At 44.7% G+C, this 17,274-nt stretch overlaps 1 protein-coding gene across 2 annotated transcripts in view; it reads left to right on the top strand.

Annotated features, from left to right (window-relative positions):
- NCKAP1 (NCK associated protein 1) overlaps window positions 1-17,274 on the top strand; it is a 268,727-nt gene that overhangs the window by 17,955 nt on the left and 233,498 nt on the right. Inside the window, exons 2-3 of one of the 2 annotated variants that reach the window (XM_033944817.1) lie at window positions 13,897-13,914; window positions 14,820-14,930. In XM_033944817.1, the coding sequence (XP_033800708.1) occupies window positions 13,897-13,914; window positions 14,820-14,930 (129 nt within the window). The remainder of the gene's footprint in view (window positions 1-13,896; window positions 13,915-14,819; window positions 14,931-17,274) is intronic. The other variant, XM_033944818.1, reaches the window with a different exon arrangement.

The raw sequence follows: 17,274 nt of genomic DNA on the forward strand, positions 1-17,274 counted from the left end.
AATTGCTACTGATAGGTCACTTAAAAATAGGCTTCCAACACTTGACATAAGCTCAGGACAAGCCACTTTGAACTGTTGACTTGGACTAGAACAGGAGCCTGGCTAGAAAAGAGCTTGCTTTTGCCCATGGTGGATCTACTTTGGGAGTAATGGTTGTTGTTTGATGCTTTGTCTTCCCTGAAGACGATGGGACCATTGTTTGAACTTAGAATATAGTAGCTACTTTTCTGGAATTCTGTGAAGATATTTTTGGTCATCAGTTATTCTCCGTTGAAAGATAGTGTCTCTCTATAACAATCTATAGATTTAGTCAGATGACATAATTGCTTATATTATATAAGCTGTCTAATGTGGCCCATTTTATCTGTTTCTGGATCTTTGTCCCACTTATTGAATTAACAATATTCATATTGGAGTGTAGATACTCGGTTACTCTTTGCTGAGTATCTAGGCGTTTCAGGTCTTCCTTTTAGTGGGTTCAGGAGTGTTCCAGGCTAGAATAGTGTTACCACTAGTGGTCATCCTCTTTTGCAATCAGAAATAGCTTCAGCATTTCATGTTTTTCTCTCATAGGTTGTAGCCATTTATATAGTATTAAACACAGACAAATGAAAAGGTGCATTTCTGAACCTAATATGATGAGATGGCTTAAAAGCCTTGGCATAGTATACAAAAGGGTGTTGAAAAGTTCTCAGCTCACCAACTTCCTAAATTCTGAGCATTATTTTGTCACTGTAGCTGAAAAGAGTATTATTTTATTTTACAAAGTGCCAATTGGCAGAATCATAATGCTATGGTTTGACATTTTCATTCTCGTATCATTGATTGAACCATATCAACAAAAAGTGTGGAACTCCGAGCCATCATAAAGTTGCTATTCCCGCAGAAGAAAACTCCAAAGGAAATCCATGAATGTATGATGCAAATATTGAATGACGAATGTCCATCATACTCCATAGTAAAGAAGTGGTGTGCAAACTTTCAGCATGTAGATTTTACGAAGATGCAGCAAAGTCTGGGAGGCTTCAAACAGTGTCAACTCTTGAAATTGTTGACCATGTCCATGACTTGATTTTGGCTAAAAGAATTGCTGAGACACTACAGATATCCGAGGAACCTGTTGGGTGCATAATGCATGAGCAGCTGGTTATAAAGAAGCTGTCAGCCAAGCGGGTGCCCAAATGTTTGAATGCTGATGAGAAATGACATTGAATGGACATTTCCAAGTTGATTTTGCAGCATTTTCAGTTTGTGGGAGCCATTCAGGAAGCTGCTCAGTGCCAAACAGCAGCACCAAAGCACACTCCAATTTGGTACCGCTCAGTGGCTGAAGCCAGAACTCGCGGCAGCAGCCGACTGGGTTAGCAGCAGGGCAGGAGCTCGGAAAGCTCGCTGTTGCTCGCTGCACCTCTGGACCACCAGGGATTTCAGTGGCAGAGGAGGTAAGATGGACATGGCGGGGGGGGGGGTGCACACAGGGTGCAGAGCCTGGCGGCTGGTAGAGCCTGCAATAAGTTGGGGAGGGGGGAGGGTGTGTGCTGGACACTGGCCCAAATATAAACCATGACCCCCATTTATGGGCCAATTTTTTGGTCCCCAAAATCCCGGTTTATATTTGAGTATATATGATACTTGTCACCATAGATGATGTGCTGAAACCTTCTGATGATGTGCAGCCACAGCCCAAAAAAATCAAACGGGATGCTAGGAATTATTAGGACAGTGATGGTAAATAAGACCAATAAAATTATAATGCTTTTGTATTGCTCCATAGTACGACCTCACATTGAGTATTGTGTTCAGTTCTAGTCATTGTACCTCAAAAAATATTTAGTGGAATTAGAAAAGGTTGAAAGAAGAGCGAACAAAATGATAAAATGGATGGAACGCCTCTCATATGAGGAAAGGCTGAAGAGGTTAGGGCCCTTCAGCTTGGAAAAGTGACAGTGGAGAGGGAATACAGTTGAGTCTACAAAATCCTGAGTAGTGTGGAATGGGTACAAGCAAATCAATTTTTTTTTTTTACTATATCAAAAATTAAAAAGACTGGGGGACACTCAATGAAGTTCTATGAAAATACCTTTAAAACAAATAGGAGGAAATATTTTTTCACTCAAAGAACAGTTAAGCTCTGGAATTTGTTGCCGAAGGATGTGATAATGACAGTTAGTGGAGCTGGTTTTTAAAAAAAGGTTTAGATGAGTTCCTGGGAAGCCACTGCTTGCTCTGGGATCAGTAGCATGGAATCTTGCTACTATTTGAGCTTCTGCTAGGTACTTGTGATCTGGATTGGCCACTATGGAATCAGGATATGGATTGGGCACTATGGAATCAGGATATTGGGGTAGCTGTATCATTGGTCTGACCCAGTATGGCTATTCTTATGTTCTTATGCTACTGCTGTGATGTGAGCCAAGGCTGCTGCTGTGATGGCTGGGTAAGTGATGAAGAGTGGCAGTGTTTGCTAGGAGTGGATGGGATTAGAGGTGTGGGTGGGGGAGTAAAACAGCAGGGTAGGTAGGTAGTGGAGGGCGACAAAAATTATAAAAATGGACAGGCATGTTCCCTATGAGGAAAGACTAAAGCACCTTGAGGCTCTTCATCCTGGAAAAGAGACAGCTCAGGGGAGATATGTGATAGAGGTCTGTAAAATACTGAGTAGAATGGATGTGAATCACTTGTGTACTCTTTTCCACGGGGGCAAGTGATGAACTACTAAGTAGTAGATATAAAACAAACCAGAGAAAATATTTCTTCACTCAATTTGTAATTAAACTCTAGAATTCATTGCCAGAAAGTTAACTTAGCAGGGTTTAGATAATTTTCTCAGAGAAGTCCATAAGCCATTATTAAGATGGCTTGGGGAAATCCACTGCTTATTCCTAGGATAAGCAGCATAAAATCTGTTTTTCTCCTTGGGATCTTGCCAGGTACTTGTGACCTAGGTTGGCCACTGTTGGAAACAGTATACCAGGCTTAATGAATCTTCGGTCTGTCCCAGTTTGGCACCTCTAATGTTCTTATGAGAGAGGCTAAGGCTGTCCCTTTTGGGAGTGGGTAGGTGGATCGGTGCATCGTCTCCACTCACTCTTAGAACTTCGGTTGTTGAACACAATTTATTCCTAAAGGCTGTTCAGAAACTGATTTATTTGAAAACTTAAACCATTTTCCCATAAGAATTAATACAAAACTGATTAATCCGTTTCCGAGCCCAGATGATTTCTTATTTAAACCTTTATAACAGTACATCAGTCATCTTTGTTTAATAAAAGCTTTCACTCATAAGAACATAAGAATTTGCCTCCGCTGGGTCAGACCAGAGGTCCATCATGCCCAGCAGTCCGCACCCACGGCGGCCCATCAGGTCCATGACCTGTCATGTTATCTTGATTTGCAATATCGGTTTCCTTAATTGCCTCTTTATTTTTGAATATAATACATATCGTTGATTTCATTGTAACAAACTGCATAGCAAGATTCAACACGAACACCATTTTCATGTTTGGATATGATTTATTTTTTTCACCTGTCGTCATTCTATCAACTTTTCTTTTCGCGTTGTTGCTATCGCTGTTCTGCTCAGCCCACAGAGCACGTGGTTGCCGGTTTGCCTGTTAAGGAACTGGTGCATTTGTTGTTTGGAAAATATGTTCGGGAACAGATTTGTTTGAGATGAGTCATTCGACAACCAAGGTTCCACTGTAGCTCAACCTTGGATTCTCTTTCATTGCCCTCCAACCATAGCCTAAAGCTTCTCTGTTGCGAGATGATACTGTAGGTGGGTGGGCAAAGGAGAGAACAGTTGCCTTTTATCTGCTCCTTCTGTGCTACTGTGTTAAACAACTTGCTGTGCATCATCTTGAGCACATCTATAAATCTGTGCATAAATGAATAAAAATTCTAGTCATTGCAAGGGCAGCATTTAGATCCTAAGAAACTTTGTTGAGCCCTGCTCTAAGACAACTTCTGCATCTGCAGAAAAAGCCTTAGTTTGAATTTCTTTATAAAAGACAAGGAAAACACCAGCTTTCTGTTTTATAGAAACAAAGAAGCTGCTTATAGGGTGGGGGAAGTTTTCAAAGTCCAATTCTTACATCTACTCCGGATTCCATATGTGTGGTGATCAATTCTCACGAATTGGAATTACAGAAGTAAGAATACTTAAGGTTTGAGCACCTTCCATATGGAGAAGGAGCCCAGTGCACCCTCCAGTTTTTCTTCTGCAAGTGAACTTTGCAGAAATGTTTCTGATCTGCTCTGCTTAGATTTTTTTTTTCTTTCTTGCTTTCAAAATTCATTTTTCTAAGGCTTCAGTGTTCTGAGACCCATTCTTTGCCTGTGAAAGGACGCAGGTTCCACTGAGTCAGACTACAGCTCTGTAGGGCAAGCCTTCGGTTGGACCTGGAGGGCCAGCCTACTTTGTTTCTTCTGTACTTGGGATTCGTTCCCCTGGGAGCCGACTTGCCTTCTGAGTTTCTCAGTGGCTTGAACGCAGGCTGTGGGTGCCCTGTATAAGAACCCTACATAGTTACCCACCCCATTGCGCTTCGAGGTTCCCTGGGGGTGGAGGTCAATGTTGGTCTAGCTGGTAGCCTGAAGAATCCTTGGTTTAGAGAGTCACTGGAAATATCTGAGGCAGAAAGTCCTTTCTACCTTTTCAGCTGCATTGAAAAAAGCTGCAGGCAAACACCAAAAGAGAACTGCGAATACAACCCCATTCATTCCTATGGGAGAATTAGGGTGAGTCGAAAAAAAAATCTCAATTTTAAGGTCCGGGAGAATTTCTAGCCTTTCTGGACCTCACGGAAGCATATCTGAACATTCCTATCTTTCCAGACCAGAGAAATATCTGCAGTTCCATGTACTTTAGCAGCATTTCTAGTTTGCGGCTCTTCCGTTGCAACTCACCTCTGACGAATTGGAATTAAAGTTCATCCCTCTCTGGATGACTGGCTTATCAGAGCCCCTTCCAGACAAGAGTATGAGCTGGTGGTGCACTGAGTAGCGGAACTGCTGCACTGTTTGAGCTGGATTGCCAACTTCAGGAAGAGCCATCTGGACCTAACCCAAAGTCTGGAGTACCTGGTCATTCTCTTTGACATTGCTTGCAGCCGAATGTTTCTTCCTGAGCCATGCAAACAGAAGCTCTTGAGACAAATTCTCTTTTTCTCGCTCTCTCATGCAGATTCTGACTGCTTGGTACTGGTACTGGACTCCATGGTAACCACCCTGTAGGTTGTCCACTGGGTCAGGGCTTATTTGTGACCTCCTAGGACTCTCTTCTGTTCCAGTGGTCTCTACAGAGACATCGGATGCATCCTTGTCAAAAGGCATACCTCTCCGGTTCTCAGACTGGAGATGTCTTACAATTGATGCCAGCTTCTTCGCCTTCAGAGCTCATTGTGGGGACCACTTGGTTCAGGGCCAGTGGATTCTCCATCAGAAGAAGTGGTCCTTAAACCCTCTGGAACTCTGAGCCATTTGGCTAGCCTTAAAAGCCCTGAAAGACATCTTTGAGGGAAAGATTGTAAGAGTGTTCTCCAACAATGCCATGATGGTGGCGCAAGTGAACAGGCAGGGGGCACAAGGAGTGCCCCCTTGCAACTGGACTCAGATTTTCTTCCGGTGGGTGGAAGTCTACCTTCAGGCTCTTTCCATTGGAGTGGAAAATGTTCAGGCTGACTTTTCTAAGTTGACAGTTCCTGGACCAGGGCGTTTGACCTAATTATGCAGCACTGGGGCAGTCCAGTGATGGACTTGATAGCTTCGGCCAGAACCAGGCAGCTCAGGGTTTGATGCGTTGGTCCAGCCCTTGCTGCACGTCAGTCTCCTTTATGTCTCCTCTAGATGGGCCATTTATCTGCCGTCATGTTTCTATGTTTCCCTTGCAGCTGTGCATTGGGAAGATTTCAGCTCTGATGTTTGGGCAGTACTAGAAAGAATATTGGGGGTGCTGTATGTGGCAACCTGACGTTTGGGAAGTCTACATAGATTTCAGTTTCTAATTGGTGGCCAAAGGCACTAGATAGAAATGTTTTTTTGGGGCTCTTTTATTCTATTAGAATCCCAGGAAATATTGAGAGATTATGCAGATTGGTCTTGTTTACTCCTTCATTTCTGAATCTTCCTCAGACAAATGACTATTTTGCTATTGTCATGAATGTTAAAATAATCACCCAGAGTGCTTTAGCATGAGGAAATGGCATGCGTAATATAGGTTGTTAAAAATTTAGTGTTAAATTATGTGAAAAAATATAAAGTATAGTAGAATACTTCTCTCTAAAAAATAATTTAATTTAGTTTGTATTTCTTAAACATTTTTCTGTATTTAGCTTTCTACCATCTGCTAAATTGTGGATATTATAAGGATATTATAATGAAGTACTTGTAGCACTGCTGTTTTATTCTAGTTGCACATAGGCATATAGCTGATAGAAAAAAATTAATCTGTGAGCACAAATATGTTAGAAACATTGTCCTGTTCAGTATTAGTATTTGCATAAAATGGCTGTACACTGCCAGTGATTTCATGATAGTTTTAGTAGCATGTAGAACAAACATGTTCCCTATTGTAGTTTATCCCAGGACAAGCAGGCAGCATATTCTTAACCCATGTGTGACGTCACCGACGGAGCCCCAGTACGGACACTTTTACTAGAAAGTTCTAGTTGGCCGCACCGCGCATGCGTGAGTGCCTTCCCGCCCGACGGAGGAGTGCGTGGTCCCCAGTTTCTTCGTTTCCGCGGAGCGAAGAAGACGCATGTGTTTTCAACAGCCGTTGAAAAACTAATTTTTGCCTTCCCGCTCGCGTATTTTCTCACTTTTTTCTATTTTTCTTCTTCGGATTCCCTTTATTTTTGCTTAAAAAAAAAAAAAAACTCCTCGAGTTTTCCTTATTTTTTCAGGCCCCAGCGGGGCCTGTTGCCACCATACAGGCCTCCGAATTCGATTTTGCGGTGGCCGTGTTTCCCTTCATGCCCCCTCAACCGGGCTTTAAGAAGTGCCAGCGGTGTGCACGCCCGATGTCTCTCACCGACCCGCACAATTGGTGCCTCCAGTGTTTGGGTCCAGAGCATCGGGCTGACACCTGCATCCACTGTGCTACGCTTAAAAAGCGCACTTTAAAAAATAGGCAGATCCAACAAAATATTTTGTTCGGTACCGGATCTGCCATGGAATCTGCCACGACGTCGACGGCACCTCCAAAGTCTGCACCGACTACGTCGACACCACCGGATCCTTCTTCGGGGTCGCTGGGCCCAGGTAAGCCGGCTAAGAAGCCTTCCACTTCTCTGGAACGCCCTCCTGCCACGGTCGCGACGCCGACCCTTCCGGCACCGCACCGATCCCGTAAACGCTCCGCTCCGATATCGGTGAGTGCCTCGTCGTTGGCCTCCTCATCGCCGGAGCGTAGAGCGGCACCTATGGTACCGAAGAAGAAAAAAGCGGTACCGGTGCCTCCCCTGGATGACCGCATCGCGGCCATACTCCAATCCCAATTGCAGGAACAGCTGCAGCAACAACTACAACAACTGCTGCCGGCGTTGCTGGCCCCGCACCTTCCGGTACAGGACCGGTCCGAGCCTCGCACTGTCCCATCGGTGTCGACCCCCTCGGTACCGATTAATACCTCCATGCCGGTACTCTTGGCTGAACCGCCTACAGTGCATGCCCGTGCCCTACAGTGCTGCCGACCCTTCCCGGTCCCAGGAACGACATCGGTCTTCCTCACCCGGTACCGCCTCAGTACGCTCAGGCAAATCTCTCTCAAAGACCCGCCATACCGAGCCTTCCACACCGAAGTCCAGACGTGCACACCCCGACGTTAGGGACCCGGACTTATGGGAAGACTCCCCGCACGGTACCGAAGAGGACGCTTCGTCGACCGACGAAGAACCCTCCATGGCCGACACCGTTTCCAAACCGGAACAGTCCTTTTTCTCTAAATTCCTTAGGGAGATGTCAGCAGCTCTTTCTATCCCATTAGAGTCCGACTCTAAAAAGTCTCAGGCTTTCCTCGATGCCCTAGACTTTGAGCAACCTCCCAAGGAATTTTTGAAGTTGCCCGTCCACGACATCTTACGGGAAACTTTTTATAAAAACTGGGAGACTCCCCTCACTGTTCCCGGGGCCCCTCGCAAACTGGATAGCTTGTACCGGGTCATTCCAATCCCAGGGTTTGACAAGCCTCAATTGCCCCACGAATCTCTCCTGGTGGAGTCCATCTAGAAAAAATCTCAGGGTTCCAGTGTATATGCTTCCACCCCTCCTGGTAGAGAGGGAAAAACTATGGATAAATTTGGTAAGCGCCTTTTCCAAAATTCAATGTTAGCAAATAGAGCAAACAATTACACCTTCCACTTCTCCTTCTACATGAAGCATCTGGTGCAACAACTCTCCTCCTTACAAAAATATCTTCCGGAACGTAAGGTCCCCCTCTTCCAGCAGCATATTTCCAGCCTCCTCCAACTCAGGAAGTTCATGGTTCGCTCCATTTATGACTCGTTTGAGCTGACCTCTCGAGCATCTGCCATGGCTGTTGCTATGCGCCGTTTGGCCTGGCTGAGAGTCTCTGACCTTGACGTTAATCACCAAGACCGCCTGGCTAACGCACCTTGTCTGGGTGACGAACTCTTCGGGAAGTCCCTAGACTCGACAACCCAGAAGCTCTCAGCACACGAGACCAGGTGGGACACTCTGGTCAAACCTAAAAAGAAGACTCCACCTGCTCGCCCCTACAGACAACAGTCTTCCTACCAGCGCAGGTTCTCGGCCAGACCTCTCAACCCGCCTCAGCAACAGTCTCGCCGTCCTCGTCACCAGCATCAACCTCGGGCTCGATCGCAGTCTCATCAGCCTGCCAAGCCTCTTCCTCCATCAAAACCATCTCAACCTTTTTGACTCTTTTCTCCAGGGCATAGCCAGTCTCCCACCATCGCTACCTCTTCCTCAGCCTATCGGAGGACGTCTTCAGCTCTTCCTCAGCCGTTGGGAGGTCATCACTTCGGACCAGTGGGTACTCAACATCATTCGCCACGGCTACTCTCTCAAGTTCCAGACTCTTCATAAGTAGTCGCCTCCGCCGGGGCAGACCAGAGGTCCATCCAGACAATCCTCCCATCGAGTCTGCTTTTCACTCCTCCCAATCCCTCCTCCTCCTGAGGGAGGTCCAATCACTCCTTCTCAATGCCATCGAAGAGGTGCCTTCGGACCAAAGGGGTCAGGGATTCTACTCCCGCTACTTCCTGGTTCCCAAGAAAACAGGAGATCTCCGTCCCATCCTCGATCTCAGGGACCTCAACAAGTGTCTGGTCAAGGAGAAGTTCAGAATGCTCTCCCTTGCCACGCTTTACCCTCTTCTCTCTCAACACGACTGGCTATGTTCCCTAGACCTCAAAGAGGCCTACACTCACATCCCAATCAATCTGACTTCACGTCGCTACCTCCGATTTCAGATACAACACCGTCACTATCAGTACAAAGTGCTCCCCTTTGGCCTCGCATCATCGCCCAGGGTGTTCACCAAGTGCCTTATTGTGGTGGCGGCCTTCCTCAGGTCTCACAACCTCCAGGTGTTCCCCTACTTGGACGATTGGTTGGTGAAAGCACCTACGTCTCCTCTTGTGCTACAAGCCACTCATCACACCATCTCTTTCCTCCATCTCCTGGGGTTCGAGATCAACTACCCCAAGTCGCATCTGCTTCCCTCACAGCGACTTCAGTTCATTGGAGCAGTTCTCGACACCACTCTGATGAGGGCGTTTCTCCCCTCCGACCGACAACGGACCCTGCTCCACCTCTGTCGTCAGGTGCTCCTTCATCACTCCACCCAGCCCGGCAGATGATGGTCCTCCTGGGCCACATGGCCTCGACGGTCCATGTGCTTCCTCTGGCGTGACTCCACCTCCGAACGCCTCAATGGACTCTTGCCAACCAATGGTCGCAAACCTCGGATCCTCTTTCTCATCCCATCTCTGTGACATCGTCTCTTCAGCAATCTCTTCAGTGGTGGTTGAACTCCTCAAATCTTTCCAGGGGTCTACTCTTTAATCTACCCCCTCACTCCATGACCATCACCACAGATGCCTCCCCCTATGCGTGGGGAGCTCACCTGGGAGATCTTCGCACCCAGGGACTCTGGACCCCTCAGGAGCATCAACATCACATCAATTTCCTGGAACTCAGAGCCATGTTCTATGCTCTCAAGGCCTTCCAGCACCTTCTCTACCCTCAGGTTCTTCTCCTGTGCACAGACAACCAAGTCGCCATGTACTATATAAACAAGCAAGGCGGCACCGGATCTCCCCTCCTCTGTCAGGAGGCCATCCGCATCTGGACCTGGGCCACGGCCCACAGTCTCTTCCTCAAGGCTGTCTATATCCAGGGCGAACAGAACTCCCTGGCCGACAATCTCAGCCGCATCCTTCAACCTCACGAGTGGACTCTGGATCCTCCCACACTCCGCTCCATCTTTGCTCAGTGGGGCACTCCTCAGGTGGACCTCTTTGCAGCTCCTCACAACCATCAGCTGCCCCAGTTCTGTGCCAGACTCTTCTCTCCTCATCGTCTGGCCCCGGATACATTCCTGCTCGACTGGACGGATCGGTTCCTCTATGCCTTTCCTCCCCTGCCTCTGATGTTGCGGACGTTATCCAAACTACGCAGGGACAGAGCCACCATGATTCTCATCGCTCCTCGGTGGCCTCGCCAACACTGGTTCTCCCTCCTGCTCCAGCTCAGCTCCAGGGAGCCCATTCCTCTCCCTGTGTTTCCTACTCTACTTACGCAGCAGCATCAGTCTCTACTACATCCCAATCTGTCCTCGCTCCACCTGACAGCTTGGTTTCTCTCGGGCTGACCTCTCCAGAGAATCTGTCTCAGCTTGTCCGTCGTATTTTGGATGCCTCTAGAAAACTGGCCACCCTCCAATGTTACCATCAGAAGTGGACCCGGTTCTCCGCTTGGTGTCTACTACATCATCACGATCCCACCTCATTGGCGGTGGAAACTGTACTGGACTATTTGCTCTCTCTCTCCGATGCTGGCCTCAAGTCTACCTCAATTAGAGTCCACCTCAGTGCCATCACTGCGTTTCATGAGCCTATTCTCAGAAAACCTCTCACGGCTCATCCCCTGGTTTCCCGGTTCATGAGAGGCCTCTTCAATGTCAAACCACCTCTGAAGCCTCCTCCAGTCGTCTGGGACCTGAATGTGGTTTTATCTGCTCTTATGAAACCTCCGTTTGAGCCTCTTGCCACAACTTCATTCAAATTTCTTACATGGAAGGTGCTTTTCCTCATTGCCATCACCTCTGCCAGGAGGGTTAGTGAGCTGCATGCACTGGTTGCCGACCCACCTTTCACTGTTTTTCACCATGACAAGGTGGTTCTGCGTACCCATCCTAAATTCCTTCCCAAGGTGGTCTCGGAATTTCACCTCAACCAGTCCATTGTGTTGCCTGTCTTTTTCCCTAAGCCCCATTCTCATCCTGGGGAACAGGCGTTGCACACGCTGGACTGTAAGCGTGCCCTTGCATACTACCTTGACCGTACCAGGGCTCACCGCTCGTCCTCTCAGCTCTTTTTGTCCTTCGACCCTAACCGTCTAGGTTGTCCTGTCTCTAAACTGACGCTTTCCAACTGGCTTGCTGCCTGCATTGCGTTCTGTTATGCTCGGGCCAGTCTTTCACTGGAAGGTGCTGTCACGGCCTACAGGGTCAGAGCTATGGCTGCTTCTGTGGCTTTCCTCCGTTCCACTCCCATCGAGGAAATCTGCAAGGCTGCCACTTGGTCCTCAGTTCACACGTTCACTACTCACTACTGTCTGGATACCTTCTCCAGACGGGATGGACACTTCGGCCAATCTGTGTTACATAATTTATTTTCCTAATGGCCAACCATCCCTCCTCCCTCTCTGTTAGCTTGGAGGTCACCCATGCGTTAAGAATATGCTGCCTGCTTGTCCTGGGATAAAGCACAGTTACTTACCGTAACAGGTGTTATCCAGGGACAGCAGGCAGATATTCTTACGTCCCTCCCACCTCCCCAGGTTGGCTTCTTAGCTGGCTTAGCTTAACTGGGGACCACGCACTCCTCTGTCGGGCGGGAAGGCACTCGCGCATGCGCGGTGCTGCCAACTAGAACTTTCTAGTAAAAGTGTCCGTACCGGGGCTCCGTCGGTGACGTCACCCATGCGTTAAGAATATCTGCCTGCTGTCCCTGGATAACACCTGTTACGGTAAGTAACTGTGCTTTTTGTCAGGATGTATTTCTTATATTAATATTTTTAGAATTTTTCTTATGAAAAATGTTGAGCAGTCATAGGGGAATCAATTCCTGCAGACCATTAGATTTGAAATTTTTTTTTTTTTTTTACTGCTCCGATAGAGTACAGTAACAAAGGGTCAGAAAGTATTTACGTGCAGCTAGGAGTGGAAATGTCCAAAAAGGTGGGCACAATTTGATTTTAAAAAATCTTTTATTTATCCAAAAATGGCTCAAAAACTCAATGACTTGACATGTACATGTTTTGGGCAAATTGGCCTGCCTCAGGAGTCTGGTGAGTCTTCAGACTCAAGGATATATTGATCCAAGTGCTTAATGTATAGATGCTGGAGCCGGGACAATCCCATGCCCGCTTAATTCAAAAGAAAAGAAAATTACGGGGGCACAGGATTGTCCCGGCTCTAGCGTCTTTCGCCTTGCAAGTTTGTATTTGGTTACTAGTAGCTGTATTACAGAGTCTACACATTAAGCACTTGGATCAATATATCCTTGTGTCTGAAGACTCACCAGACTCCTGAGGCTGGCCAGTTTGGCCGAAACATGTACATGCCAAGTCATTGAGTTTTTGAGCCATTTTTGGATAAATAAAAGGTTTTTAAAAATCAAATTGTGCCCACCTTTTTGGACATTTCCACTCCTATCTGCACGTCTTTGAGTTTGTGGATTTGGTTGTCCTGTTGTATATTTTACTCGGAAACTATTTTGCCATTTCATGTAAATAAATTAGGGCCTGTTTTACAAAGCCGCACGGCAACGGCCCCCTAAGCCCTTTAAATCTCTATGTTCTTCAGGGTCATTACTGCGCTGCAGCTGCTAGCGCGGCTTTGAAAAACAGGCCCTTAGTGCATATAAGTTTGAGGTTTTCATTGTTATTACTCATTTAAAAACATCAAACTGGAGATGATATTGTAGAATCGAAATATGAGATGCCATATTGATATTTGCAGCCAAATTCCAGAGTTCTCTTCCCTGAGATGCTTAATAGTGAAATTTTAATTTCAGTAAAATACATTGTTCAATAGATATTAGGCAATATTTTTATTTCATATTGTGTGTATGTACCCAAACAGAAATTTGTGTATGTGTGTAATAAGGGGAGATGTCTTAATACTAGAATTTTACTAGTTGTGATATACTATTGCATGATTCTTTTTTTGTTTGTAAGTTGGATGTTTTATTGCAGGATGAATTTTATTTTAGATCTGTAAAATTGTTCTTATTCTTGGTTTCTTTTTTCAGGTATGTAAAGTTTCACTGACTAATTTCTTTCCCTTTTCAAGTTACATGTTCTGTATTTGATAATGATGACCTCCCTTCCCTTTCAAAAAATCCAGTGACCATGACATGCTCTTCAAGATGCACTTGGTCATCATGGTAGAATTTACAGAACTGGAAATATTCTACATATACAGTATAAGTGTGTGTAAAAATGCTGATTGGTTGATACTAAGAACTACATAAGATTATTGTTGCACCAAATAGTGTTTATCTTGTTTGATGAAAACGTACAGTTTAATTTTTCACTATCCTTATCGTAACATATATGATCAGTTTTTTTAAAAACCTATGTTTATGTGTAATTTTCTCTCTTTTTGTTTAAATGCTTCCCCAGCAAGGACAAGTTTGGAAGGTTTGCAAAGCTTTTTACCTTCCCTCTGCCCGCTTGCCCGCTTTCAGATCAGATTCATACTTCATGACTTCTTTCTCTCTAATCCACAGCACAGCTATAGACATCAGTGAAGAAAAGCTAAGTAAACATTAGAACTCAGTAGTTCCTTGCTGTATACCTTTTAGATCCACATAAGTGTAGAGTTTTGCATGGGACACTAGTAATTCTAAGAGAGCTTTTTGGTTTAATGAATGCATTACTAGAGAAGTCTTATCAACCATCTCTTTAAAGCAAAACTTATCATTGTTAAATACTTTCTAATTGAAAAAGATACAGCAGAATTAGAAAGTTCCCAATTTAAGAAACTGGCAAAGTACCTTGGTATTGTGTAAAATGGGATAATGTTGGTATTTTTATTTTTGAGAGTATGGTGAATTCGTACTTTAATGAAGGTACTATCTATGAGAAGAAAACTATTCATAAATTGAAACACATCCTTTTATTTCACATAGGATACATAAACTATTAGCATGTGCTTAGCACTCTTGTTCATGGATGATGGCTCAGTTGAATTTTCCAGCTATTATCTGCAGATGGTTAACACCCTACCTCAAAACTTGACTAGAAGTAAAATATATCTATATTTTTTCTTTTAGGATTGAGCTTTTCCCCTCTTTGCTGTTCTGCACTAACTGCTTTAAAACTTCCCATACATTTTTTTCAGTAGAAGAACATCTCTTACTCTGTCTGCCATTGCATATTCCAGCTGTGAAACCCTGCACTTTGCCTACTCATTTTATCACGTGCTCTCTGAAAACCGACAAATATCTTTCTAGTTTCTAACTGTGGGATTTTTTTAAAGCTTACTGTGTTTGTTGAAAATTATATATTTTCTTGTATCTTTTTTTTTTTTTTCTTATATATAGGCATGTGGGGATCCTAAGGCAAAACCGTCATATCTCATCGACAAAAACCTGGAATCTGCTGTCAAATTTATAGTCAGAAAGTTTCCTGCTGTAGAAACTCGCAACAACAATGTGAGTAACCCCATGTCTGCATTTTTCAATCTGATATTTTGTTTGATTTGCAGATATACAGATTACTAAAATTCCTTGCATTAAAATCAATGAAGTCCGTTTTCATTTGGCTATTTCTTTCTCTGTACACCACAATGTATTTAAGTGAAAAATCAGGTTAAGACTTGAGAATACTCACTATATGGATTTTAGTTAGGAATAAAGATGCTTAAGGCACCTGGACAGAATTGTTTGCCATGCTGAAGAGCTAATGAGTCCAGAGATTCCCTGCGTACTTTTCTCTCCAACTGGCATAGAGAGGTGGGCTATAAGTGCCTGAAGTGGCACATAGTTTCTGGAAACTATTTCTTCTTGACCTTCAATAGTATTTGTAATATTAATTTGGTTGATAAGGAGATAAACAGTCACAAGAATGAGTTATGACTGACATGTAGATGTGATCATAGGTGTCAGAATGGGGTGGGGGGCACAGGGGCCATGGCTTCCCCAAAAATTCCCGGTTGTAATGGGGTTGACTGTGTATCTGCATAGGTGGCACTCTCCTGGGAGCATCCTGCTGCCAGCCAGCATATCTGCTGGTCTGCTTTCTCTGCCACAAACTTTCCCCAACATATACTCCTTCCACCCCCCACCACGCGTCTACTTTACATTTCTTGTACACATTGCTGGGCGGAGGAACCAATTTCTCAATGCAACCCTGACACCTGGCGTCTTCTCTCCACTGCCTGCCCCAGCAGAAACAGGAAGTTGTCGGAGAGGGCAGGGTGCAGTGGAGAGACAATGCTGGCCAGTGGCAAGGCAGCGTTGAGAAATCGGTTCCTCTGCCCAGCAAAGTTTGGAGAAATGGAAAGTACTTGCATGGTGGATGGAAGGAGTAGATGTCGGGGAAGGTTCGCGGCAGAGAGAGCCGACCAGCAGGTACACTCTTAAAACATATGAGCAATTGCTCAGGTGCTCAGCTTAGAGAGAAAGAACATAGCTCACATCCCATTTATGGAATGCTTTACCCACTCTAAAGCAAAAGACTGTGGAAACTAATGTTGCTAATGCAGACTTTATTAATATAAAGAAGTCAATAAGAACATCCACAACTTGAAGTAGTGAGAAGGACCCAACACGGTCCGTGTTTTGACCTAATAGTCTTCCTCAGGGGTCCCAATGGGGTCTCTTTTAGAGTTTGTGGATAAGAGAACCTGCGCCCATTACTCCTCATTACTTCAAGTTGTGGATGTTCTTATTGACTACTTTATATTAACAAAGTTTTCATCAGCAACATCGGTTTCCACAGTCTCTTGCTTTGGAGTTTTGTTTCATCTGTGGTGTCTACGGGTCAACTCCTTGGTTGATGGTTTACCTACTCACCTGTGATTGGAAAAAATTATTTTCTAAATGTGGGAAATATTTAAAATCCTTGGTTTTCTACAAGGCCTTTGATATAAATATGATATCCTAATTTTTCAGAGTCGCTAGCATTTTGCTTATTGTTTTCTTGTATCTGACCATCTAAACTCCCTTGATTTCTATGTTGTATTGCATTAGAGAACTCGGTTGGGAAGTCAGTACTATATCTTTGTGCATTCTGTGGGGTAAAACCAGGATGGGTTTGTATGTTCCTCTGGAGTTCACATGAACATATACATATGTACCCTACTCAGGTTTTTCTTGATCTGCTGCAGGGAATTTATGTCTTTTTGAGTCATCTGCACAGACAGGCACTAGAGACCTTGGTGGATCAGGTGTCCTTAAATACAGAGCAGACAGATTTTAAAGATCACAAATTATCTGTGTCAACTGCTGAGCAAGTTGTAAATAGGAATGACAAACGTTGTTTGAACTGTTTGTATGTAAATGCCAGAAGCCTAAGAAACAAGATGGGAGAGTTAGAATGTTTATTTTATTAACATTTGTTATACTGCTTAAGCATATCACAGATCCAAGTGGTTTACAATATATTGCATTAAATGAAAAGATAGATATAATTGGCATCTCTGAGACCTGGTGGAAGGAAGATAACCAATGGGACACTGTTGATACCAGGATACAGATTACATCACAGTGATAGGGTAGATCAAATTGGTGGGGTCATAGTATTATTATACATTAAGGAGGGTCTTGAACAGAGTAAAAATTCTGCAGGAACTAAAACATACTTTGGAATCCCTTTGGATGTGTGGTGCTATTGTGAGCCCAAAGGAGAGAGCTGAGAACTGAAAAAGCTATTCCAACATATAAAACTGCAGGAACCTTCTGTGAACCAGAAATATGGGAATGTGGAGATAAGCCCCTTTTTGTTAAGTCCAGCGAGGCTAGGAATTCTCTCGGCACCACCCAGGAAATGACCAGT

This window comes from Geotrypetes seraphini, chromosome 5 (genome assembly GCF_902459505.1).
Source record: "Geotrypetes seraphini chromosome 5, aGeoSer1.1, whole genome shotgun sequence".
NCBI lineage: Eukaryota > Metazoa > Chordata > Amphibia > Gymnophiona > Dermophiidae > Geotrypetes > Geotrypetes seraphini.